The following is a 25945-nucleotide window of genomic DNA, read 5'->3' on the forward strand; positions in this document are numbered from 1 at the left end:
AACACAAAGCAACTGTGGCACTTTCCGTTGAGGCGTCACACTATTTTGGCAGGTCGACAGGGATCCGGGAAATCATTTACGTTCGTTTTCGAAAGCATTAAACACATACCAAAACAAAAACACGTGCAGTCATGTCTGACTTCAATGACGATCTGTTACCCGGCCTAACCGAGAATGATCGATTCAACAGGCAGTACCACCGCCTGCTGTTGCGGGCCGTCATGAATGTGGACATGGAGATAGCCATACCGAGGGCCACCCCGGAAGTCATTGCTTCTCTGACATATCGCAAGGTTCGGGAATCGGAGCTGGTGGGCGTTGACCCGAAGTGCTCCGTGTGCATGGAGTCCCTTCAGGCTGGTGAGATGTTGAAGAGCATGCCGTGCAAGCACGAATTCCACGCTCAGTGCCTCATACGGTGGCTGAAGGAGGTAACCACGTGTGTGCAATACGGGAATAGTAATAGTATCCGATATTCCACCTGCAGTCCAACTCGTGCCCCTTGTGTCGCTTCCAGCTAAAATTCCAAGACTTGACCTTTACAAGAGTGACCCACGGGCCCCTGGTACAGGTCAGCCCCCTAGTCCACGTCTACGGGCCCTTCCGCCGCGAAGAGCAGGGGTCCCTCCGTCGCAGCCTGAACGGGCCCTACAGTCGCAGCCAGACCGGGTCCAGCCGCCGCAGTCAGGACGGATCTAGGCACCGCTTCCCGGACGAGTCCAACAGCAGTGACCAAGACGACTCCGACAGTAGTGACGAGGAACAGTCCGGCCGCAGTGACCAGGACGTCTCAAACCCCAATGGCCAGGTCGGCTCTAACCCCAGTGGCCAGGCCGACTCCAGCCGCAGTAACCAGGCCGACTCTAACCGCAGTGAGCTGGACAGCTCCAACCGCAGTGACCAGGACGACTCCAGCCGCAGTGATGAGGACGACTCCGGCCGCAGTGGCCATGACGACTGCAGCCGCAGTGACCAGGGCGATACCAACCGCAGTGACCAGGACGACTCCAGCCGCAGTGACCAGGCCGACTCTAACCTCAATGTCCACGCCGACTCTAACCCCAATGACCAGGCCGACTCTAACCCCAATGACCAGGCCGACTCGGGCCCCCGCTTTTATTAGACTGAGTTGCATTCGTTGTCATTTTGTATGTGAGAAATTTCATGTTGAATAACGTTGAAATACTATACAGGCAAATATGCTATGGTAGAGCACACTTCTAATGGGTGGCCGGAGGATCATCGCTGCATTGTGTGTATGCAACGAATTCCTTTTAAGAATGTTCTTTTTTCCTAAGAGAACCGAATCTTTCTAGCATAGAAGGAGGCTCAGTTTATTTTTCCAAATAGGATAAGCATAGGGGTCTATTTATGTCCATTTGGAATTTTTAAATATCTTGTGATTTTTATAGTTTATCATCGCAAAGATCACCACTAATAACAACAACAAATTTAATATCTAAAATTAAATTTTGGCGCCTAAACAATAGACAAAGGGTTGACACGTACATAATTTGTATAACAAGTATCGCAAAAGCTGATATTCTGCGTCTGAGCAAATCTGAGCAAAAAATTGATGGATGGCAACGCTGGCTGGCGCAAAAGGTTTAAACAGTGCGCAATAATTTAAAAAGTTACTAATAAAACTGTAAATAAACTTATAAATATTGATAGAATACATAGAAATGTAGGAACTTGCATATAAACATGCAATCGATATTTTAGAGCCTCACAAAATACAACCTCGAAAATTACAGCCCTGTGCAGCGCAAGGTGGGAATTTCTGAGAGTATCAACGGTCTTCAGACGTGCAACAACAGAACAGAATATTAAATCATATGATATCGTTGATATATATCCATATATCGCCAGTCCCAAAAAATATCACATTCAACAAAAAATATATATCGATATTTTGATCAATGTTTATTAGCAACCCTAAAAGTGCGGTTATTTCACATATTTCTATCTCTACTTCGGCGTCGTTTTGCTATTACGCCTAAAAGTGCCGCGATTTTGGTGCAAGCTTTGATTGAAAAATAATTTGTTAAGTGAAATATTACGCCTCAAGTAAACGTATGAAGCATGAAGCATTTTGATCGCCAATTTGTGGCGGGCCAGCTGAAGAAATTGCTGCGCTGCCCAAAATGCCACAGCGACTATGCCCTCAATAGTACTAAGGGATACGGTAAGTGTTTTCTCTGAAATAACTATTACATTAGTTTTCGTGTTAGTTGGGGAGCTATTGGAAAGTATTTCTTTGTGTGCGTGGGTGCGTGTGGGTGCCTGGCGCCCATGAGCATGTATGTGTAGCGTCTGTTTGCCGAGTGATCAAAGTCTAGCCAGGAAAAAGCCAACATAAAAACCGCTTAGTACAAAGATTGCTTTCTTAAAACGCATTTAATACACACATCCATACACAAACATAAACACATAGCTGTTGATATATATATGTACATATGTATATATGTACACACGCTCTAATATTTCCAGTGGAAAGGGGAAGCGCATTTTACAGTTGCGTGGAATGTTGCCGAAGATCTTCGTGCTCGGCATCAATGTATGTGTATATACATGTTTCGTTCCAGTCTAGCTACATACATATGTAGAAAAAAACCACAAATAATTCGCGATATTTGCTTTCTGAGTGGGAAAAAATTCAACTCCCGTTCCCTTGATATGAAAACATAGAATTTCCTAATTAATAAATTAATAAATTCAATATTTCTCCTTGAAACGCATAGCATCTCAAAAAGCAACAAATACATTTTAGCGGAAAAAAGGCTGAGCCGGCAGCACATTTACCGTTACACACATATGCGTCGTTTCTCTTTGTGGCGATCTTCTAAACATTTTTCGCTTATCTTTGGCAGAGAACCACCGTCCCTTCCTGCTGCCCTGCGGCCACAACCTGTGCGAGAAGTGCCTTAAGAACGGCGAAAAACTGCATTGCGCCGTTTGCTCGGAGCCGGCGCCGCCGACCATTAACGAACAGGATTTGAAGGCCAGCTCCGGCTTGCCGTACCAACTGGACTACCATGTGATGGGGGAACTGGCTGACTCGGAAAACATTCGCCGTTCATCGGCGAGTCATCAGCAACAGGTGGCGCAAAGCTTCGAAATAAGCGGTCCCGTGATCAAGTCGAAGTGCTGCGAGTGCATAAGCAGCGTGGCCACGCGCCAGTGCAAGCAGTGCAACGCCTTTTACTGCAAGGGCTGCTACGTGGCAGTGCACCAAAACAGTCGCGTGCTGAAGGCGCACGCCTTCAAGTCCCTGAAAGAGGACTATAATCCACATAATCGCATGTATGTGGGCAGTGACGTCTTCCTCATGCCCTTCCAGATGAAGTGCAAAGTCCACCACACGCAATTCAACACCTACTGCCGAGCTTGCAAGATAACCATCTGCGGAGAGTGCGCGGACAGTTTTCACACGGGACACAAGGTCCAGCAGCTGTCGGAAATAGTGAGCACATTCCCCTCCTGTTAATCCGCTGCTAATCGCTCTGTTGTTCCCTTGCAGAATCTCCACTTTGTATCCGAGATACCGGCCTGCAAGCGCTCCCTGGAATCTGCGCTGCGCAACATCCACAACGGCCAGGCGGTGAGTACACACTAGTCAGATTTTATTTCACTATCGCTATAGGTCTGTCTGCATATACGATTCGTTTACGGCTAGCTATTTACAGTAGGTACTTGCTTGCTAAGAATAATTTAAGGCATACAACGGACATACATCATACGAATATGGCAAGCTTTTGCTCCGCTCTCAACGGGGGTCCTCTCATAATCAGGCACTGGGCTCCTTGATGGGCATCAGCTGGCCCGTGTCGCCATCTGTTTTGATCTCAATCACCTCCAGCTTCTCGACGCTTACTCTGGTGGTCTCCTGCTTCTGCTCCGCCGCCTTGGTGTCGCGCAGACTCTGCAGCTTGTCCTCCTGCTCCTGCTCCTGCTCCTCGCTGCTCTGCAGGGCCGTCGGCTCCACGTCAAAGTCAGCGTCAGCCTCTGGTTGCGGCGTGGAGGACACGACTATGGGCCTGAGCACAAACGATTGCTGCGTGTCCTGAGTACTGGTGGGGGCCATCACAGTGGTGGGCGTCTGTTCGAAGGTGTCGTAGGAGCCGCGCTCCGAGATGTCATCGATCTCGTCATCGATCAGCAGATTCCTCTCGGAACTCTGCTCGTACACCTGGGCATTGATGCCGCTGCCATGCTTGGGCGATGGCTTGTGGTTCTTGGGCATCGCCGGGGTGGACGGGGCCTCTACGGGCTTCTCTGCCTGCTGGTTGGTCTTGCGCTGCTTCTCCTGCCGCATCTTATCCTCCATTTCCTGGAACTTCATGGCCAGATATCTGCAAAGAATCGGATATTAATCTATTTTAGTCTTTAAAACACAACCATCTCTCACTTGTCCACAATGGGTCCGTTGTAGTCCTCTGGGAATTTCGGATTGAAGGGCAGTATGTACTTGTAGAGGCGCTCATTCAGCACATACAGCTGGGCCGTTGTCGAGCATTTCACATTGAACCACCAGTCGCAGGTGAGGGCAATCTGTGGAGAAATAGCAGAAGCGTAAGGAATGTATTGCCGATTTCTACAGCTAGCCAGATCCCACCTGACTGAAGATGGTTCCATTGGGACACAGGAAGGAGGCCTTGCCCCCGTTGAGATCGCAGTAGTGCCACACCTGGCAATTGGTCTCTGGATCGCCGAAGAACCCCTTGTAGCGTTGCTTGGTGCACTCGAAGCTGGTCTGCGGTATCACCGAATAGTTCGGATAATCGATGCCAGCCCGCCCAGTGCTCGGGCCAGGATGTTTGTCTAAAAAGAAGATCATCTTTGATCAATTCTGTAATACGAATTCTGTGGCAAGCACTCACTTGGTCCCTTATCGGAGCCTGTTGCCGGGGCATGATCCTCTCCGCTGTCCGTGTTGTAGTCGTAGTCGTCGTGGGAGGAGCTGCTGTGCTTCGTCTCGTGATGCTGCGGCGGATTGTGGGCAATGGTCTGGGTCTGCTTGAGGTTCTGGAGAATGCGAATCAGCGTCTTGATCGAGTTGTCAATGTTGTCCGGCGTTAGGGTCTGCGGCAGGTGGTTGCTGGCCTGCAGCTTGTGCAGGATCTCAGCCAGCGAGGAGGTGCGTATGTCCGGCAGCTGGTCGTCATAGACGGCGGGGTGTCCCTGAACGGCTGGCGTCAGTGGAGGACGCTCGTGGGCGTACTGGTAGACGGGCTTCAGCTTGATGGGCGTCACAGTGGATGGCTCTCTGCTGGCCACTTCACTGGGGGGAGGCGGTGCCGCCGACTTGGGGGCTTTGCTGGACACATAGACGTACTTGGGCGTGATTTCAACCGTATGACTGGGCGTGGGCGAGGGAGTGGTCACGTAAATGGGTCGCCGGGTGGCCTCGTAGGTGTGCACGGGCTGCAGCCGTAGCGTTGGCTGCTGCTTGTAAAGCACCGCCGGCCGAGGCGTGGATATATCGGGATGGAGGTGGAGGTTCGGTCCAGCCGGTTGGTGCTCCGTATGCGGCGCCGTTGTGGTCACCAGGATGTAGGCATGCTGCAGATGAGGCGGCCCTACCTGGGACGGCTCGTGTGGATGCTGCTGCTGTTGCTGCTCCTCCTCCAAAGACTGCCTGGGTCCGTCTATCAGGTAGTCTATGAATTGTGGCGGTGCTGGGGAGCTAAAGGACAATCGATTCGTTTTATGATTTGTAGGCAATGGATTTGCATCAAACCATTTCATGGATCGCAAAGGAGGCTTTCAGTTAGGGGTTAGAAGAATGAATTGGGTCTGAGGTATGACATGTCATTTATGGATTTCTGTGTGATCATGAATGAAAAGAATGAATGAGAAAGAATGAAGAATGAAGATAGATAAATCTATTCGATTGCGATCCGATCAATATTATAACCCCTCACTCCATAAAAGGTAACACGTCCCAATAGAACTTACTCCTGCGGCTATTGGAACGCCTGGTTTTCAAACCCTTGGAATTCTATATAGCTCTATAACGCTTTTGAGGCCATACACAGATCAAGCTAATGCAACCTGTAGCTCTTTCTATGAAATATTATTTCATATAAGCATTTATTTATTTTTAATTTAAAATTAAAATTTGTATACCCAATTTTGGATCTTTAAAAAATCTCTAAAAATGTTAAACGTTTTGTATATCTTTTGGTTCTTGCTCTGGCGTATAATAGTCCACGAGTAGTGGGTATCATAGTGTCGCGACACGTGTGCCGCGAATCCAAAACGATTTTTTGCTATAGTTAAGTACTATTTACGTCACTTCATCGAGTGTTTTACGATAGATTGAAAGAAATATTTAAATACAGTTGAACTTCCTTAAGACGAACCACTACTATCCGAAGAAAACGTTCGACTTATGGAGACTTCGACTTACAGAGTTGCACGTAAATGCAGATTCACCCGAAATATAGCAAATTTAAGTTACAGACATTCCACTTCAACTGTAATAGGAATGTAATTTTGGAATTTAAATGTTCAGAGGTGCATGGAAATGGTCTGTGGTTCACGAGGAGGATCTGTACCTTCCACTATTTAAATTCATAAGAACAAATGTTTTTATTTAAAAGTAAATATAATTCTATGCAATTTTTAGCTTTTACTAATATTTAACTAAAAGCCATTGATGCTAAAAAAACGTCAAGACTTTTCTTGTTAATCATTTGATAGGCAGACGCTATCCGATAGGAGATCGATAAAGGCTCGCATATAATATTTAGTTGTTCCAAGCACAACAAAACACGAAAACTTTCCATCTCTAAGAAATTACTATGCTACAGTCGAACTTCCATTTAGCGAATCTCAAGGGGATTCGTAATACAGAATTAATTTTTGCAGAGTATAGCATTGCAGTGTTCTGGAAATAAATCTGGAAATCATCGTTGTATGGAAGTTCGTCATAGAGAATATCGACTGTATTTACAAATTCCTTGATGAAGAAAACACCAGCTCGTACGACTACCAAACCTTAACTGATTTCCCCGAGAAAATTGATCTAAAACTCGAAATTATTACACTAACATCTGCCCTTTCCACCCTGGACTTGGCCATTTCCACCTTCGAAAAGGTGCATAATAATGTATGATTTTTAGCCCTTCCTCTGGCATATACTAGTGAACGAGTAGTGTGTATCATAGTGTCGCGAATCCAAATCGATTTTTTGCTATAGTTATCCAATATCTAAGTAGACATTCCTTTGCCTCCCTACTTACCCGAGCGGCGCTTCCTTAACGAACTCGTGCCGCGGTGGCTGGGGCTGTGGCTGGGATTGGGACTCCGACAGCGACTGCTCGTTTACATGGGCCAAGAGGGCGCGCAGTGGAATGTGAAGCACCTGTTGACCAGCGGCCGCATCCGGACGCACATACAGCGAGTCGTACTTGTGCGGATGGTGGCCCTGGCTCTGGGACTGGCTCTGGGACTGTGACTGTGTCTGGGTGTGGGATGGCTGATTGGGATGCAGATGAGGCGTGTGTTGCTGTTGTGCTGAAGGTGGTGGGTGTGGTTTCCCAGTTAATGTATTGCTTTGCGCTGGCCGAGCCGGATGATGGAAGTCGTAGTGTTGCTGCTGCAGTTTCTGGTGTTTCATGCGTTGTTGTAAGTAAAGCACATACTTCTCCTGGGGCGTCATGTGCCCCTGACTCTGGCTCTGATGGTGATGCTGATGATTCGGATGATTCTGATTGGGATTCGGATGATGGCTACCGCCACCGGTCGAGTGGGGCGGTGGGTGGGCCATGTTGAAGTAACTCTCGTACTTGCTGACATGCCCAAATGGCGGCGATTTTTGATGGATTATCAGTGCGGTTTTCGAGGCTGGACGTTGGCCTGTCCCTGGCCCTGGCCCTGGCCCAGTGTCGCCGCCAGAGGCGACAGCGTTGGATGCGGATGCTGGCTCGCTGTAGACACTGTAGCCAATGCTGTGGGTGGTTCATGCAAAGCGTTATGGTTGGGTTTGAGTGATGTCATTGTGGTTGTTGGTTGGGTGATTGTAAGAACGGTACCCCACCCTCCCCTCCCCCCCCAACCTCTGCCCGTTCGTACGTTTTGTGGCCGACAGATTTTTGAGCCGCGCCCGGCGGCTACTTATGACATGAATTTGCCATTTGACAATTACTACAAGAACATAAGGCCTCCCCAGCCCCCTGTTGCCCATGGGCAACCGCCACATGTGGTACATCGAACTGCAATTGGGGCCCCCGATCTTGCGACATTTTCGTCGATTCTCACACGAAGATGTGTGATGGAGGGGGAATGGAGACACGGAGACACGGAGACGGAGGCTGCTAGTGGATTGAGTCATTGCATTTAATGCAATTGATTTTTCTGCCCAAGGGCATGGCACATGCAACGTCTCTGGCGTCTGTTGCGGCCACAATAATGATGTTGCTGCCGGGTGTCGGATGCTGTCCGAGATGTCGTCTGCACCAAAGGTGTCAGGGTATCTGTAGTGCGTTGCACTCGGGGGACTGGCAACACTTTTAATTGGTATTCTACATGCAGCTCGAAGCGGATCACATCACGAGATAGTTGTGTGTGTGTGTGGCCGCTTGAGGGCGTGGCTGTGAGAACAGAGCCCCCAAACAGCTGTGTGTGGGGAAGCCATGCTCCGACTTACATTTTGGTCGCCTCGACTTTCACACAGAGAGTGAGACTCTTTGGCTAATAAATCGTACCTTGGTGTTGGCTGTGCCTGCTGTTGCTCCTCCACTGGCTCTTGTTGCTGCTGCTCCTCGAAAGATTGCTGCTCTGGTGAGGCAACTCCAGCTGCCTCGACTGCTGCATAATCCGTAACGATTTGTGTTTGATGGGAGTTTTTATGTGGCGCTGCTTCTTCGAAGACAATTTCTGGCTTGTTGTTGTTGTAATTGATGGTATTGCCATTATGCTGCTGCTGGTGCTGCTGCTGCTGATCATTGTTGTTGCTGTTGCCCACTGGCGTATAAATAATGGGTACAAACTGTCCCGGCAATGTGTTCTGCGCTGTAAACGGTGTTAAATTGATTTTTGATTGTTTGCCTCGCTGTCGATGGTGATGGTACTGCTGCGACGATGCCACCAAACCAGAAGGCGATACTATCTCGTACTGTGGCTGCTGCTGTGGCAGATACTGCTGCTGCTGCTGTTGCTCCTTCTGTGCTGGCAACGGCGGGAAATGCTGCACCGTCTTGTGCTGTGTGTGTGTGTGTGTGTGTGTGTAAATTATGAATTTGATGATTATTTCTGCTTATTTATGCTCTACGGAATCAAATACTGCCTTGTCTACTTGCCTTGTGCGTCGGGTTCAATGGCTTGTAGGCTATAAAAGTGGCGCCCGAATCCGTCAGCGGCGGCTCCTTTCCCTGGCCAGGTGGCGGATGCGGATGCTGGTGTGGATGCGGATGCGGATGCGGGTGCGGGTGCTGATGGCTGCCTATGGCCAGGGCATGATACACTTCGCCTGCACCCGACTGATAGTGCGCCGCATGGTGGTGATGGTGGGGATGAGGCTGATGCAGATGCTGCTTCTGTTGCTGCTGCTGCTGCTGCTGCTGTGGCATGTAGGCCAGCGGCACGGGTATACGACCAGCTGAGGGCGCCTGCAGCTGTGCCCCGCCAGCGGACGCCGAATGCTTGGCGGCATACTGCTGATTGATGGGCAGCTCCGGTGCTGGCAGATAGAAGGTCATGTAGGGTATCAGGCGACGACTGCGCTCCGAGGCGCTCAGCTGCGAGTCGCCCAGAAGGTCGCTGCTGTTGCTGTTGCCTCGACTGTGCCTCTTGCCATTGTCTGGGAGGGGTCCTGCAGGACCCGCCGCTTGGTTAAACGGCACAAGGCAGGCAGCTGTAAGGAAAAGGAGTAAACTATTAGTGCTATTGCTCTTTGGGAATAATCGGGGATATCGATTATGCTTTAAAAAAAGGCTCTATTTTCGGAATGGATTTTCGAATATTTTCAACAAACAAAAAATTACAGGAAGTTTAACAACATTTTTTGGGAAGGGAGCGATTTTAACTTTTAGAAGATTCTTTCTTTTCTAAAATTAAGGTCAAAATTTCCTATATTTGAAAATAATACATATTTTCTTTAAAAAAAAAATACTAATATATCATAAAAGAATTCTCACTAAAATTTAGTGCAAATGGAATTTTTTGTAAACTTGCAAATAGCTTTTTCTTAATTTATTCTTATTGAGTATTAATTTTTTTAGATTTCAGAAAATATTTCTTAATTATAAAATTATCTTCTAAATTGTAGGATTTTCTGATAGACATATTCACAGAGTTTTTAACATTTCTAATAATTTGCATTGTTTCTCGATTAAATTTGCCCCCGATTTTATTTGCATTTGTTAGGAAATTTCCCTTCTTTATTGTTGAAAAAAAGGTGAAGGTAGAGAGGAACCACGTCCGCATGATACCGTCAAGGAAAAAAGTCAACATACAGCACAAATTTTTCAATATTTCGGGTTTTCGCAATGAAAATTAAAAAATTTGGTATGCCTATATTTAGGACACTTACAGTTATCATTATTTCAGAAAATTTTGTTAGGAAGAAAACATAAAGTCTACGTACAGCCTAAAAGCTTTTGTATTATATTTTCAAAGTCTTTTTAATATTAATACTTATTATATTTTGAATATTTGGTTGGTCCACCATTGGGGCATCTATTACAGCCTGTAGTCGTCGGCTTTCGGTTGTTGTGGGCGGAACTTCGACCCAAGCTCGAATAAGGGTGGTTTTGAGGCTTTCGTACCAATCTTTCTAAAATATCCCAAAGGGTTAAAGTCTGGCGATTGGAGTGGCTGACCTGACTCCAAGAAAGAGAAGTTGAGGGCACAAATAATTACAAATTTTGTAAAATGTTCGTTCTGTATTTGCTCATGGTCGTATGACACCATCCTTTAAGTTAAGGCAGTGCGACTTATGGGGGAAATGCACGCAGTGTGCGAGCTTCTGCTCTCGCTTGCTGGTAGCAGCAGATAACAAAATCCACCAATTTTACGGTTTGTCTCATGCTATCTTTGTCTTGCAGTCTGGGTTGAATATACAACGATAAGAAGAGAAGATCAACATAAAGACAAAACTACGCAGCAAAATAGAGCGAGATAGAGATAGAGTCCCGTTTGTTATTCTCCCACCCTCACTAGGGTCGCGATTTGTGCCGAGAGCGAGAGCCGTCTCGGTCAATGGTGAGAGAGCTATAAAGCGCAGAACAGAAGGAACGGCGGAGAGAGAAATATACTGAATCGATTGCGAGAGCATTTATTGCGTGAGCAGAGCAAAAGCTTAAAGCAAGAGCTAAAAGCAAAAGTTGTTAGATAAAATGAAGATCAAAATGGCTTTCTATTTGTTTTGTATATACAAAAGAGCTGTGTAAATGTTCCAGTTTAGGTCGAGGATTGATATTACATTTCGGGGTTTCAAAGGTGTTACGGAATGAACCAATTCCGTCGGTTGCTCGCAAAAAAAACATGAAAGAAGTGAGACAGTTGACTCTTTCTGTTCCTCTTGCGTCCCAAAGGGGATACAAAATGACAAAAAGATTAAAGTTCGAGGTTTTTTGGCACCGATGGAATGCATACAGTATGTCAAGAAACTCTTTACACACTGAAAATAAATTAAATTTTTTGACTTTGGATAAGAAAATAATGGCCTTTGGTTCAAATTTATCAAATTTTTTTAATTCATAACCATTCAGGGATTAATTATAAAGTAGTTAGTGAAAAAAAAATAACAAAACTATAAATAGGTAACTTACAAAACAACAAAAACAATGATTACTCATTTTTGACACTGTCAAGAAACTCTTTACACTTTTCGTTTTCGAGTTCTGTTTTGATCTCGTTCTTAGAAAAAACGGGACTTTACCGTAATCTATGCTTTTGGCGTTGCTCAGTGATGCTCTATTTTTGCATTGACTTTGATTTGGTTGCGAAATTTTGACCGGTGCACATCTACAGACTAACTTTCTGAAATTTTTAAAATGCCTGGCAAAAGACTATGCTTTGACGTTGTCCAGTTGATTTACTATAATCACCAGTTGGGCAAATCTGTTGCAGACATGGTAGACATGTTTTCAGTATCAAGGAAAACAATTTACAATGTCCTAAGTCGCGCGAAGAACGAAGGGAGACTGGAAACCAAATCTGGAGGTGGCCGTAAAAGGAAGATAGACAAACGGGCAGACCGCATAATCATGAGGAAAATTAATCAGAATCCGCAAATATCGGTCAGGACTCTGGCCAAGGAACTTGACGAAGAACTTGACTTGGTTGTTTCACACGAAACAGTACGCCAGGTTATTCTACGCCATAAATACTCTTCCAGAGTGGCACGAAAAAAACCGCTGCTTTCGTCGGTCAATGTGGAAAAGCGCTTCACTTTCGCTGTTAACATGATCAGTAAGCCGGCAGAGTATTGGGATGACGTCATATTTTGCGACGAAACAAAAATGATGCTATATTACAATGATGGTCCACCCAGAGTATGGCGCAAGCCGTTAACAGCTTTAGATAACCGAAACATCATTCGGACTGTAAAGTTTGGAAAACTTTCGGTTATGATTTGGGGGTGCATCTCTAGCCGAGGAGTGGGAAATATTGAATTTATTGAGAACACAATGGATGCCAAACAGTACCTCCAAATTTTAAAAACAAATTTAAAAAGCAGTGCGGAGAAATTTGGTCTCATTACGGACAATAGGGCCAAATTTAATTTTTATCAAGACAATGATCCCAAACATAAAGAGTCCAATGTGAGAGCTTGGCTGCTTTACAACTGTGGAAAAGTTATTGATACACCACCCCAGAGTCCCGATCTTAACTCCATTGAAAATTTGTGGGCCTATTTGAAGAAGAAAGTGGGAAAAAGACAGCCCAAAAACCGCAATCAGCTCAAAGAATTCATATTGGAAGAGTGGCAAAAGATTCCCTTTGAGTATGACCTACAAAAATTGATAAATTCGATGAAAAAACGGCTCCAGCATGTAGTCAATGCTAAGGGTGGACAGACCAAATATTAAAATAAGTTAAATATATTAAATAATTACGAAGAATTTTGAATTTAAAAAATGAAAATATTTTGTGTAAAGACTTTCTTGACAGTGTGAAAAATGAGTAATCATTGTTTTTGTTATTTTTTAAGTTACCTATTTATAGTTTTGTTATTTTTTTTTTCACTAACTACTTTATAATTAATCCCTGAATGGTTATGAATTAAAAAAATTTGATAAATTTGAACCAAAGGCCATTATTTTCTTATCCAAAGTCAAAAAATTTAATTTATTTTCAGTGTGTAAAGAGTTTCTTGACATACTGTATGTATGTCTGGAGAAAACCAACCACAAGATAGAGTTATGCCTGGATGAGGACATGGGCATGTTTGGTCCCTTAGGTCAGCCGCTGGTGTTGGGCTCCATGTTTCTTTGATGGAAACATGGACAGAGCAATGTTATCTATCGATAACTCATAGAAAACCTCCAGCAAAGATTCGAAAAACTCGGGATAAAAGATAGTTTATCAGTGGACAAAAGCTTAAACGCGCCCCCCTTTCGCGTTTCCAGATACTATACGCAGGACAATAGGCATCTCAGGGCCTACTGATGGACTGCCGATCGTTTCGAAACACTCTCCCCCATCGGGCAGGCGGCGGGGAGAAAGTATTGTTTAGTTTTTGTTTGTAAATCAGTAATCGTTGGTCGATCTGTCCAAATTCATTGTTGACACCGTTTTGTCTGAGCGACTTTTTTGTTCTGTTTTTTTTTTTGTGTTTCGCCTCAAACACCTACACACGCCTCGTACGTTTGTTATTTTGTCAAAATTTCTGGACTCTTATAGTAGGAATATTTCGTCAGCTCAATTAATTACATCCATTGAAATTAAAAAAAATTTGTGAAATCAACCAACGCCAAGGTAAGTCGTCGTGCAGTCGATGGCACTCTACAGCACAGCCCTAAAAACCCTTTCCGATAGTTGGGGGGAAAAAAAGCCCAAAAGACACGCACGCCCAGTCCCCGCCCCGCCCGAGATTCGGTATCGCCCTAAGAAGAAGAAGGAATCATGTCAAAGTTCAACACCAGCGTGAGCGGACGCCAGCTGAGCACGAGGTCCTCGGACGTGGATGCCCTGGCCCAGCGCGGCTATAATGTGGGCCACAAAATCGGCGAGGGCTCCTATGCCACGGTCATTACAGCGGGCTACTCGGACGACTCGGGGCACGGTGTCAATCTGGCCTGCAAGATCATCGACAAGGACCGGGCGCCCACGGACTTTGTGAACAAGTTCTTTCCGCGCGAGCTGGATATCCTGACGAAGATCGACCATCCGAACATCATCCAGATCCACAGCATCCTGCAGCGCGGGCCGAAGATCTTCATCTTCATGCGGTTCGCCGAGAACGGGGACCTGCTGTCGCACATCAAGAAGATAGGCCCCATCGAGGAGAAGCAGTCGAAGATCTGGTTCATGCAGATGGCCAAGGCCCTGCGGTACCTTCACAACATCGACATCGCCCATCGGGACCTCAAGTGCGAGAACATCCTGCTGTCGAAGCGCCTCAACATCAAGCTGGCGGACTTTGGGTTCGCCCGCTACTGCCGCGACGACGGCGGCATCGAGATGAAGTCGGACACGTACTGCGGTTCGGCTGCCTATGCCGCTCCCGAGGTGGTCTCCGGGCGGCCCTACGACCCGAAGCTGGCCGATGCCTGGTCTTTGGGGGTCATCCTGTTCATCATGATGAACGCCAAGATGCCCTTCGACGACAGCAACCTGACCAAGCTGCTGGAGGATCAGCGCAACCGCAAGTTCGCCTTCCGTCGCAAGCTGCAGGACAGCATCACGGCCCCGGCCAAGGCCACCGTCTCCGTGCTGCTGGAGCCGGAGTCGGCCGCCCGCTGGAACCTGCGCGAGATACTCAAGTGCGCCTGGCTGCGCAGCGTCGATCAGCCCGAGACGGCCCCAGAGGACCCCTAGGTGGTGCCTTGGAGCGTGCGTGTCGATTTCACAGATCAATAGTGTATTAGATAGATAAATTCCTTGGTATTTATCCGATTATCAGATCAGGCCATCCATCCCTATATCCTCCTCCAAAATGTAATGTCTGTTAATGAAACAATAGTTCAGTAATAGTCCAATCTCCGGCTGCCTTTGACTTTTACTCGCACGAAAAGCCTTCCAAATTCCAAATTGTGCAATCGATGCACAGCCCCGTCGTCCCCCCCACAATTAAGAGACCCCAGACCCAGAGCCAGAGCCAACGAAGCCTAACCACACAGCACTCTGGCGGGTTGCTGTCATAACCCGCAACCGTAGGAGAGAGAGAAAAAGAAACCTATTATAAAATAGCATTAGGTAAATTTTCAAAGCAAATTTTTCTTGCATCTTTCCCTCTCTCCGTGTCGTCGTCGTCGTGGTTTATCGTGTGCCACACTCTTCTCCCTGGGGGTTGGGGCTGTGCTTAGTGAGGCACGACGCCACCGAAACATCGGCCAAGGCAGGGGCCCAAGGAGGTGGAGCGCACCACCGACAATCCAAAGGGAAAGATGGCAGCAAATGATTTAGTTTTTTTATTAAATAATTGAATGGTTGAGTAAACCTTAGTTCTTAGTACAAGAATGGAAGTACTTCCGCTGTGTTAGCCCTTTGGGAAATTGGTTGGAAAACACAATCAATACTATAACTGAAAAAAGCAATTGCAATGCCTTAAAACCGTTCAAATTGTGGTACATCTTTCGACATTTAGGGAACCTATATTAAGGGAATATAATTTAATTATAGTTTATTGAAAATGCATATATTAAATCGCAGTTGACGGGGCTACTATACACAATTTATACAGAATTACGGCATATCGTTTGTTTTTGGCTGCTCTCTCTGCGATCTACTCTCTTACTGCTGCTGTTCTCCTGCTGCTTCTGGTTCTGTTCCGTTTTGTCTGTTAGGTGGTCCGCTTACTCTCTTTTGGGTCTTATTTTAAGCTCAGTACAACTGAGAGCGCTTTGACGCCATGTTTAATGCGAGAGAGAGAGAGAGAAGAACGAAGTTTGCCGAAGACCCGAGAAGAGAGTGCGTGCACCTTGTGTAATATCATCACGGTTCTACCGCTGTTATTGGTCTCGGCCGATGTTATTTCTCTCTTACTGCTGTCATTCCTAGCTGATGCTCTTTCAATGGCCCATTCCTTCTTATATACAGTCCCAGACTTAAGTGTTGGCACAGCAATAACTTTTTAGTTTACTTCTGTTTTAAGAGCTTTTCCATCGCAATTTTTAAAGCAAAAATAATTTTGTCCCACAAATTAATCAATTTTCTATAAGATTGTCTCATTTTAATAAGCGTAATTTTAATGCATTTTTTTGTATAATTTTTTAAACGAAAAAGGTTTAAAATTTGTTGCACAAAAGGCTCTCATAAATCTCTAGAGTCTGCTGGCTCTGGCGCTTCGAGTCGCGACCTAATCATCTCTGGTGATAAGAAAAGCTATCGTATCGGATTGCCAGGACATATTTATATCCCCTGACACGAAGTTGCGCTTTTGGCGCTACCATGAGACGGGCACTGTATGGATAAGACCCCTTTCGTGCCCTTGCAGCCTTCGATTTTTAACCAAAAGTTTAAGTATCTTCTGAAGCATAATTCTAGAAAAATTCCCCAAAAATTCGGCTGAATCTCTAACCCAAAAAAGATCTCAAGAAGTGCTATTAAAAGGTGGTATATTAATCTTTTGACTGGAAATGCTTAGCTTTTTGCGAAAATATTGCTAAGATTTCTAACTCAAAAGTCGTACGGAGCGAATATGAGTTATAATTTGATTTGATTTGATTTTAGTTTTGAATCCATCTCTCTCCTTTGAACCACATGCCTATGTTGCATGTGTGGCATGTGCTGCAAGCTGCAGACTGTGGCTGAGGCTGAAACAGAGGCTGCCATGGCGACCAGCAACAAACTCTCTAGACTTTGAGAGTCAGGCCACGACTGTGGAGACAACACAATAAGTGTCCGAAAGTACGGGGCCAAATCAGAGCTGTGGGGCAGATAATTTGCATTGCATGGAGCATGGAACATGGAACGGGTGGCTTAAGTGGCAGCTTGGATGGGGTGCACTTTGCATGTGACATGTGCGATACAGTGTCCACCCACTGGGGAGTATTGCCTTTGCCAAAGTTTTGCCTTTATTTTGTATCTATCGAAATGGCCAGCCGCCACAGCTCTCCGCTTCTAATTCTGCTTCTCGTTTGTTGTTTTGTAGCTTTTCTTTATTGTCAATATGTTTTCATTTTACGACTCTTTTTCATGGGTTTCTGCTGCAGCCGCAGCTCCTCCGACTCCAATCTCCGGACTCCCCGGGGAAGACCTGTACACCTGTGCAGCTGTCCGCATACGCATCCGTATTCGTATGCGTATGCATATCCGTAATGCAATTTTGCATTAATTAATATAAGTTGTCTGTGGCACGGACCATGGTCCATGGTCTCGTATGCCTGCGGGCACTAAAATGTTTTGTGATGGCTCATCTGCCATCTGTGGATGCTGCTGCCGATGCTCCGGCCAGTTCCAGTTTCAGTTTTCGAGTGGCGTCTCTTTCCCGAGTGGCTCGTACGGAATTAATTTTGAGGCAACGTGTCGGATTTATGATGCCTCTTCTGCCTGTGTTGCAGTGCTGCAGCCATGACTAGAGCTTATTGGAGCTGCCTCTTGGCCTTTGGTTGCAGATAGTTGCGGTCTGGATAAATCCTTTCAAAAAGGTGGACATTTTATCTATCACTTACGCATATTATAATACCCTTTTTGCAAGCACAAAATGAGGCATAGCCCAACGATTGACTCTTTCAGTCGGATCTTTCTTTGAAGCGGAGAAAGAGAAAGACACCTCTGTCTAATGGGATGTTTCTGTGAAATGTAGAGACCATATAAATAGGTACTTCATAAGTGAAAACCTCCTATACAACTCGGGATACTACTATTTCGGGAATGATCGCTCTCCCAAGCTACAAGGCACCATAGGACTGCCATCTCTAGCCGGGGATCATCTATCCATCCCTTTCTGCCCTTCAGGCTCTCGAAAGAGCGGGGCCGACTGGCTCTTCCAGCACTACTGAGAGCTTTTTGACGACGTGTTTGAGGCGAGAGAGCCCTGACAAGAGAGCGCCTTCCTGGAACTGCCTTACACTGCATGCGAAATTATACAAGGTGGTCCGCTAACTCCCGTTCGGGTCTTATTTTACGGTCAGCACTATTGAGAGCACTTTGATGACGTTTTTGATGCGAGAGAAAAGCAAAGGCCCCGAAAAGAGAGCGCGTTATGGGAATACACCAGGCTTGTATGATTTCCTAATGGTCTGCAGGACAATCAGTTTGTAGCACCACGATGGCCCTGAAATCAATCTATTTCTTTTTTTCTTCCGTCGTTTTATTCGTTATTAAAATACGTAACTTTTAACTGTAAAATTTGCTGAACGGCCCACACATTCTTGCTTTTTCTGTTCATCTATGCTGGTCCCACGTCGGGCAGCAGTTCCAGACCCACCAGCTTCTTGGCCACAAGCGCACCCGTAAAGAAGAAGGCAAAGCTCTTGCCCAGCATCCACTGGAACTCGTTGTGGTATATGCCGCGTGCAATACTCAGGAGATTTGCTGTGTTCAACATTTTGATAGAATGCTTTACGTTTTTGTGCTGGAGTTTCGATAGGTTTTGCGCGTGGCGAATGGTGAATGAAAATTCCTAGTCTATTTCGATGAGAGCTGGTGGATATGGGATACAAATAAGTCATGGAGTAGAGTGTTCATCAGTTCTCATAGGAGCCAAGGCCCTGGTGCCTTTGCTGTCCCCAAATCCGAGTCTAAGTAGCCACAAAAGCAAATTGAATTGCCAATAATGACAAAAAAAAAACGATACAAAAAACCAGCAGCAAACGAGAGACAGACAGGGCTACCCCCTCCACTTCCGCGGCTGCAATTAAGATTTGTTTTTTTTAACCATTTCCCAATGCAATATTTTCTCACGCAAATGTGCGAGTATTTTCTTCAGGGTTTTAGGAGGAACAGAAGCCACTGTGGGCGGAGGAGGAGGAAGTGCCTCGCCTAAATGAACTTGTCATGGACTCGGAGGCCGCCGCACCCCGAGTGCGATTTCAATTACAATATAAACAGGGGGACCGAGGGGTGGAGAGGGGAGAGTGTAGAATGTTGAAAATGCAATTAGGCGGCCGCTAAAACAAATAAACGCCGAAACAAAAGTTTTGAGAATGATTTCTGATGGCAGGAGGAGACGAGCAGCGACCGGGAGGTGCATCGCCAGGAGCAGAGAGTGCCGGGACTCCTGTCGCTGGACCAGTTTGCCAGTTGTCAGTTGGTTTATGGCCAAAAACACATTAAGCGAACCGCATAAAAACATTTTAGCCGCCGCCGGGTGCTCCCGCCGTCATCATCTACTCGAATTTCTGGCTCATTTGGGGCCAGCATTCGCTGAAGCGTTCCAAAAATGTGCGTGCCACCCGTGGGCCGTGGCAGGGAGAGACAGATACAGATACAGATACAGATACAATTGCCGGCTAACAGATACCAGATACCAGATACCGATCAGGCCATATTTGCCAAACACTTTTGCATGTATTTTGCATAAAATTTGCAAATGATTTGTTGAGCGCTTCTTATTTTGTGCAATTTTGATGCGATTTTCAGTCGGAGATAGAGAGAGAGAGGATGTGGCATGCAGCATACAGGTGCCGCCAGACATGGGGCATCATCCTCCAGGTCTGGGGCTAATACACGCACACCGTGGGGGGGGGGAAGGCAGGGGGCGCCCCGGAGCCAAACATTTCACGCTTTTTTGACATTTCCGGCGCATAATTTGATTAGATTTTGATGCGACGAGCAAATTGTTTTGGTCTGTGGAGGCAACAGGATGCGGCAGGATGGGGACCCGGGCTGGTGGATTGTTTTCTAATTTGATTTGATTTGATTTGAGCGCGGGGGTTCCAGCCCACTCCTGCCCAGTGTTTTGTGGCTCTCTCTCTCGAATGCAATTAAATGCAAATTTATTGCGTAAATATTTACTTGAGCGTGAATGAATTTTAATTTTGTCATCGGTTGCCATTTCCATTATCATGTTTTGTTGTTTTGGCCATCATCTCCATCAGCGACTCGCTGCCGAGTGCCGTGCCTGAGGTGCCCACTCTCCTGGCTCTGTCCACGCGCGACTCCGAACAAAAACTTGGCGCCTTTGGCCATTTATGGAGCACAAGTCGCCGCCATATAAACCATACACTCTCTGCATCGATCAGACTGGCCCCGGACATTATCCCCATTCGAGCTTTGGGGCCAAGAAGTCAAACTCAAATTACTGGCTTTGGTTTTTCGGTCGAGATTTGCCTTCACTTGGGGGTCCGAGAGCCCCGGCCATAGGACAAATTATAGAGGCTGTAAAATGCAATAAACCAAAACAATCGCACAGCACAGACATAGACCATGTTTTGGGTGGTCCAGATATTAGCCAACTAAAGTGCGAACTAAATTGCTACTCCAACTCGAGGAGTGTGTGTGGATGGAGAGCGATCTTTGGGGATCTCCAGCAGTATCGTTAAGTGAATTTTATGCTTCATTTCCACACTAATTTTGATGAAAGTTTAACTACTTATTAAGTGACCTCCGATGGGTGTTGAAATTTTGTTGGTTCAGAGGAAGCCACAAATTTCCATTTTTGATTGTTCCCTTGAAAGGTTATAAGCGAAAGGTTGTCCAATAAAGCATAGACCCACCATTAAAAACCGCCTTTACAGCTAAGCTACTTTGTGAGAGAGGAGGGGAAAGAGATTACGAGTGTACCGGGTAAAAAACACTCAATCCTCGAAAACCTCCTCAAGTTTGAAGGATTTGGAGGGATTGCCAGGGTTTACATCAATCAAATTCAAATACAGTCGAAATTCTCGAATCTTCCGTCCAACGAATTTATTTCCAGAAGACTGCAATGCCATATTCTGCGAACTGAATTCTATATTACGAATTTTCAGGATAACGAATTTCCCTTGAGATTCGATATATGGGAGTTCGACTGTTGGACATTCCCCTTTTTACTTCCACTTTTTCCTGTTCATTTGTTAAAAATACTTTTAGGATGCCCCTTATGATCCTTCATAATGGTTTCGAAAACCTTTGCCTTCGGGAAAAACTCTAATTCGTTCAAGTAAAGTGGGTGAAAACATAACCAATAGTATAGCTGCTTCACTTAGAGTAATATCTGCCACTATGCGGATCCACTGCTGTGCTTATTGGAATAGAAATGTCTGATTTATTTGAGCTAGTTTGGAAACTAATATTAAACTACTGCATTGACCCAAAAAACCTGCCAGATAAATAAAAATTTCAACACGTCCAAATCGGTCTTAAACATGAGAGAGGTAAAATAACCATTTGGTTGTATAATTGAGATCGGAATGATCCAATAAAAAATCTCAGACAAAACTGTAAAGCAAAAGTAATCATCCGATGTTCGGTTCTTCTTGTGGATTACTTTATGTAAAGTTTACTTTATATCTCAGATCAGTGGTGATCCAGCTTTTGGAATTTGGGAGCTCGGTCAGCTCCAGCCTATCAGCGATCATGTATGTAGGAATTTAATTAATAGAATGGGATAGAACACGCGAGCGTACAGATAGCACAGCCTTCTTACATGTATGTATTTTGTTTTTGCATTCTCGTGCCCGATGGTGATCAAACACAGCGGAGTCCGAGCAGGGCATGAGTTTTATCAGGTATTCTCCTATTCACTTTTCGGTTTCTGAAGAATGCATCTCGGGGCAATGGCAGCCAGGCTTGGTAGCAAGGGAGTTTGGTAGAGCCGGCTGCCCGGCTCGCTAGGAGGCCCGTTTCGACACGTTTTGGTACCGCTTTGAATCTTCCTTTTTCTACATCGTTGGACATCATGTCTTTGCTATCTTTCTGGTACATATTGTGGACATTTCTGAAATGTGAGCTATGAGGGGCGACCCCAAGTGTTGTAGCCTCTTTCGCCTGAGATCTGGACAGAAGCAGAACAGGTGTTTCACCGTCTCCGCCTCTTCCTTGTCTCTACAGCTACAGCCCAGCCTGTTTGCTTGGGTATCTATTAGCCAATGTCCTGTGAGGGGAAGTATGACTGTGCTGCACCTTTTTCTGCCGAGTTTGCAGAGCTCAGAAGTGCGCTTCCCATCCATGTTCGGGCATGCCACATAGTGTCTGATAGTCGCTCCTATTGGTCTTTTATGATAAGCTTACAGGTGCTCAGGTTAAGTGTTAAGCAATTCTTGTATTGTAGATATTTTTTAACGCTAGAGACGATTAATCTCTAGAGTTGTAAAAATCTATTATTATAAAATTCATTACATAGCAACAAGTAATAATCTGATGTTCGGTTCCTGTTGTGAAATATATTTACTTGATATCTAAGATCGCCTGCCGTTAGAAGTGATGATCGTATGGGCCCTCAGGTAGTCCATTCTTTGACAGACCATAAACAGACCCACTTCAAGTTCGTGTAATAAAATACAGATACTGATCCAAACTGTTTAATGGCAGTGAAAGGCACTGCAGACTCGATCTAGAATTGGTTCTTGGCTTGATTTTATTTCACACCAGTTCACACCCCAAAGGCGGTCCTCTCTCTTCCATTGTTTCAGCTGGATGCTGACCTTTAAGCTGCATTCCAGCCAATCGCTGAGAACTCTGGCAGTCATAAATCAAAGCTAAGTCGCAGATCGAAGAACAAACATCCGCTTGGAGGGGATTGTACGACTGTGCCGTACCGTACAGGCGCGTGGCGTTTGCCATTACAAATTTGTATAAAATAATACATACTGAAATGTGCGACTTTTTTTTTTTGTTATTTTGCACGTTTTCCGCTCGTCGGACGACGACAATTGCGACAGAGACAGCGACAGACAGAAAAGTGAATGGGTTTTCCTCCTCCCAATCCGAGCGGTGATTCGTTTGCAAATGTCGCAATCTGGCACTGGCACTGGCACTGGCACTGGCACCCATTATAAGCATTTGAACTGACAGACCACCAGTGTCCCCAGTGTCCCCCTCCTGTGGCTCCTTTTTGGCCGCAATCAAACTGCGTTCATCAAAGTCCCAATCACGTTGTTGGCACGTTGTCAACTCAAAAACTGGGCAGGAATTAGCTGCCGATCGCCCAGAGCCCAAGATCCCAGACCCCAAAAAGTGAACGATCGCAGCATGTGGCCCAAAGCCTGGTGGTGGTGCCTCCCTCTCACTACATCTCGAAAAATATTTCGCTGGCCAGCGATCCATGGAAATGCTTTATCCGGTAATTGTTATCATTGGCCGATCCGAGCGTTAATTGTATGGAAATGCTAGAAAAATTTTATACTTTTGCATTTCCATTCCGCCTTCCATTCGATCGGACAATTGCATCTAATTATGGCATTTGCATATACATTTCACGGCCAGTTTGGCCAAAAGAAAAGAGCCACTAAAATGCTTCCCCGTTGGCGAATGTTTCCGTTATTGTTATTCCATTTAACGTTTACATATATTTAAAGTTTTTATATTGATTTTGGTAATAAAAACCCAAACTAGTGGGTGGATTATGTTGTGGCCTAAATGAACTTAAATTAGAATGTTTCACCGCCTAAATAAAGATCCACTGCACAGATTAAACGTAAATTTAAGAGTCTGAACCAGTTTTAAGCGTCTCTTAATGTAAATCTCCTCCACGATTGAATCTTTATGTATTACGTGGTGTCCATACATATTGTACTACCTTTTTGGTTGGACATTTTCTCTTTTAAAGTTTGAACACTTTGCTGAATGCTAAATGTACTACACTTTTTTTGTTACATATGTTAACAAATATCTTGATCTGTGTAATTGTTTATGTAAATGAATGGAAGTTATTTTTTGTAGAAAATGATGGTAGATATAGTGGGTAGATGTGGACTTCATTCATTCGTAAATTATGGTTAGAAAACATTGAACCAATTATTGAATAATTAATTTATTAATGCATTTGCATATACCCCTGCAGTTCGTTTGGGATAATTTATTTGAGAAATCTCACTCATAAAAAAAAGTACAGATAAACACGGTAGGAGGGAAAAATTAAACGAACTATATTAAAGGATTGCAGTTTGGAACTTTATTTATAATTACTTTAATTACTGAAATATCACTGGTAGAAGCCCCTTTCCACCCCAGAGCCGAGTGCAAGATCATGCTTGTCGTGCTAGCATCTGCTCACTCTCTCTCTCGCTCCTAGAGAGACCGCCGATCTGTGACGCTTCTGCTCTTTGAATGTGTGTGTGTGTGTGTGCAATATCAACTTTCAAGAACTGAAACGACCAACAGCTTTCGCTCTCATTCTCTTCGTTAGATTTCGCTGCCTTCTCGGTCAACGCTATTACACCTCAGATCAAAATCATTCACTATTCGACTTCCGTTTTTTTATGTGCATAGAAAGTGTTCTACCCAATGTGTTACCCGAATTTAAGCTACTGGCACTGGTCTGAATTAATTGAAATAATAATATATTTAAAATACCAAAAAATGGATCAAAGGTACCATTTGTTGAGAGAAAGAATTTGAATATATCACCCGAATATATCAAACGCATGAATTGATTAATCAACGTTTTTTTGAGTGTTTATGATCGGAGCTGCGCTAATTCTATCTGCCCGAACAAGCAGCAGCTGCAGCAGCAGCCGAAAGCTCAGATTAAAAAACAAGAGAAGAGCGATCAGAAGAAGTTAAGAAAAGAGCGCAAGCTTTACGGGGTGAAAGCTTCATAGAGAAACGAGTAGGTAACAGCAAACAGAAAAAACAAAAAATTATGCTGGATGGCAATTGCTTAACGTAACTAAAAGAAATTGCGCATCGTTCTGCTCCGAACACCATTAAATACCACAAAATGGATGAAATATACAACTTTATATCACTAAATATACCACTAAATATCCCACTAAATATACCACTAATTAATCCACTAGATATTCCACCAAATGTACCAAAAATATCCTTTTCTTGAATGTCGACTTCAAAATATACCAAAAATATACATATGTGGTAATATACCTCACCAAGGGAGCAGGCGTTCACCCTGGTTCTACCTAGTCTTCTACTAGATATTCTACAATTTAAATTGACTCGATTCCATGACTGGTATCCACAGCCTGCATTCAAACTCCAAACAGTCCCCAAGTTGTGCAATAAACTATGCTTCAGGGGAATTATATGTATAATCCATGGTTAATCAATTACGTGCCACCCACGAAAGTCGTAAATTTATTCCGACAGAAAGTCATATGACTCGTAGGAGTACTTTGTTTCTGTAAAAGGGTAAATTGATCCATCGAACCCTAACGACTAATGACTCACAAAAGCTGACCGAAATTTGTCTCACACATTCCCCATGGCTGCCGTTTTGGGGCGACCCAACCGCTTGACCCCCAGTCGCCGACCATGGGGTGGGGTGGGGTGGGGTGTACGGAGCACGATTTGTGCGGTGGCGCCTGATCTGACCCGGCGACAATCGCCAGCGATCCAGAGTAATTTATGAAGGCTTTCGCGAAACAATCGAGACCGGAGCTGCTGGAGTTCTGGGCCTGTGCGACGGCCATTATGCAATGAACTTCTACACAACAAATGCCGCAAGAGCCGGAGACCATTAAGATATCTTTATATCCAATGGTTGCCATTGAAAAATGATTACGCAAATTAAATGTAATTTATTTGTGCATGCCAGAGAGTAAAAGCCACGGCAACACAGCAACAGCCACAGCAAATGGCTCGCAACAGATTTTTATCACTCGAAGCTCAGCGAAGCCGAGCCAAACAAATTTTAAATATAATTCATTTAGTGCAGTAGGCCCACAAATGGAAACAGTAAGAGAAACATTGCATAAATTAGACGACTTCAATTTGGGTTTAGTTT

At 45.0% G+C, this 25945-nt stretch overlaps 4 protein-coding genes across 5 annotated transcripts in view; 3 read left to right on the top strand and 1 right to left on the bottom strand.

Annotated features, from left to right (window-relative positions):
* The first annotated feature begins 13 nt into the window (after positions 1-13).
* LOC108156872 (dentin sialophosphoprotein-like) lies at positions 14-1203 on the top strand. The gene is made up of 2 exons (XM_017288600.2): positions 14-431; positions 488-1203. The coding sequence occupies exons 1-2, from the start codon at positions 132-134 to the stop codon at positions 1121-1123; spliced, it is 936 nt and encodes a 311-aa protein (XP_017144089.1). The 5' UTR covers positions 14-131; the 3' UTR covers positions 1124-1203.
* A 759-nt stretch (positions 1204-1962) lies between these two features.
* LOC108155874 overlaps positions 1963-25945 on the top strand; it is a 72901-nt gene continuing 48918 nt past the window's right edge. Inside the window, exons 1-3 of the mRNA XM_017286996.2 lie at positions 1963-2188; positions 2874-3466; positions 3524-3604. Of these exons, the coding sequence (XP_017142485.1) occupies positions 2086-2188; positions 2874-3466; positions 3524-3604 (777 nt within the window). The 5' untranslated portion in view covers positions 1963-2085. The remainder of the gene's footprint in view (positions 2189-2873; positions 3467-3523; positions 3605-25945) is intronic.
* LOC108155875 (trithorax group protein osa) overlaps positions 3610-25945 on the bottom strand; it is a 34216-nt gene continuing 11880 nt past the window's right edge. Inside the window, exons 3-9 of one of the 2 annotated variants that reach the window (XM_017286997.2) lie at positions 9309-9862; positions 8715-9211; positions 7251-7958; positions 4884-5689; positions 4619-4824; positions 4412-4554; positions 3610-4355 (exon numbers count right to left, since the gene is read on the bottom strand). In XM_017286997.2, the coding sequence (XP_017142486.1) occupies positions 3791-4355; positions 4412-4554; positions 4619-4824; positions 4884-5689; positions 7251-7958; positions 8715-9211; positions 9309-9862 (3479 nt within the window). In that variant the 3' untranslated portion in view covers positions 3610-3790. The remainder of the gene's footprint in view (positions 4356-4411; positions 4555-4618; positions 4825-4883; positions 5690-7250; positions 7959-8714; positions 9212-9308; positions 9863-25945) is intronic. The other variant, XM_017286998.2, reaches the window with a different exon arrangement.
* LOC108155876 (testis-specific serine/threonine-protein kinase 1) lies at positions 13706-15570 on the top strand. Its single transcript, XM_017286999.2, has 2 exons — positions 13706-13932; positions 13993-15570. Exon 2 carries the CDS (start codon positions 14080-14082, stop codon positions 14992-14994), a length of 915 nt encoding a protein of 304 aa, XP_017142488.1. The 5' UTR covers positions 13706-13932; positions 13993-14079; the 3' UTR covers positions 14995-15570.

Source organism: Drosophila miranda, chromosome 2 (genome assembly GCF_003369915.1).
Source record: "Drosophila miranda strain MSH22 chromosome 2, D.miranda_PacBio2.1, whole genome shotgun sequence".
In the NCBI taxonomy this organism is placed as follows: Eukaryota; Metazoa; Arthropoda; class Insecta; order Diptera; family Drosophilidae; genus Drosophila; species Drosophila miranda.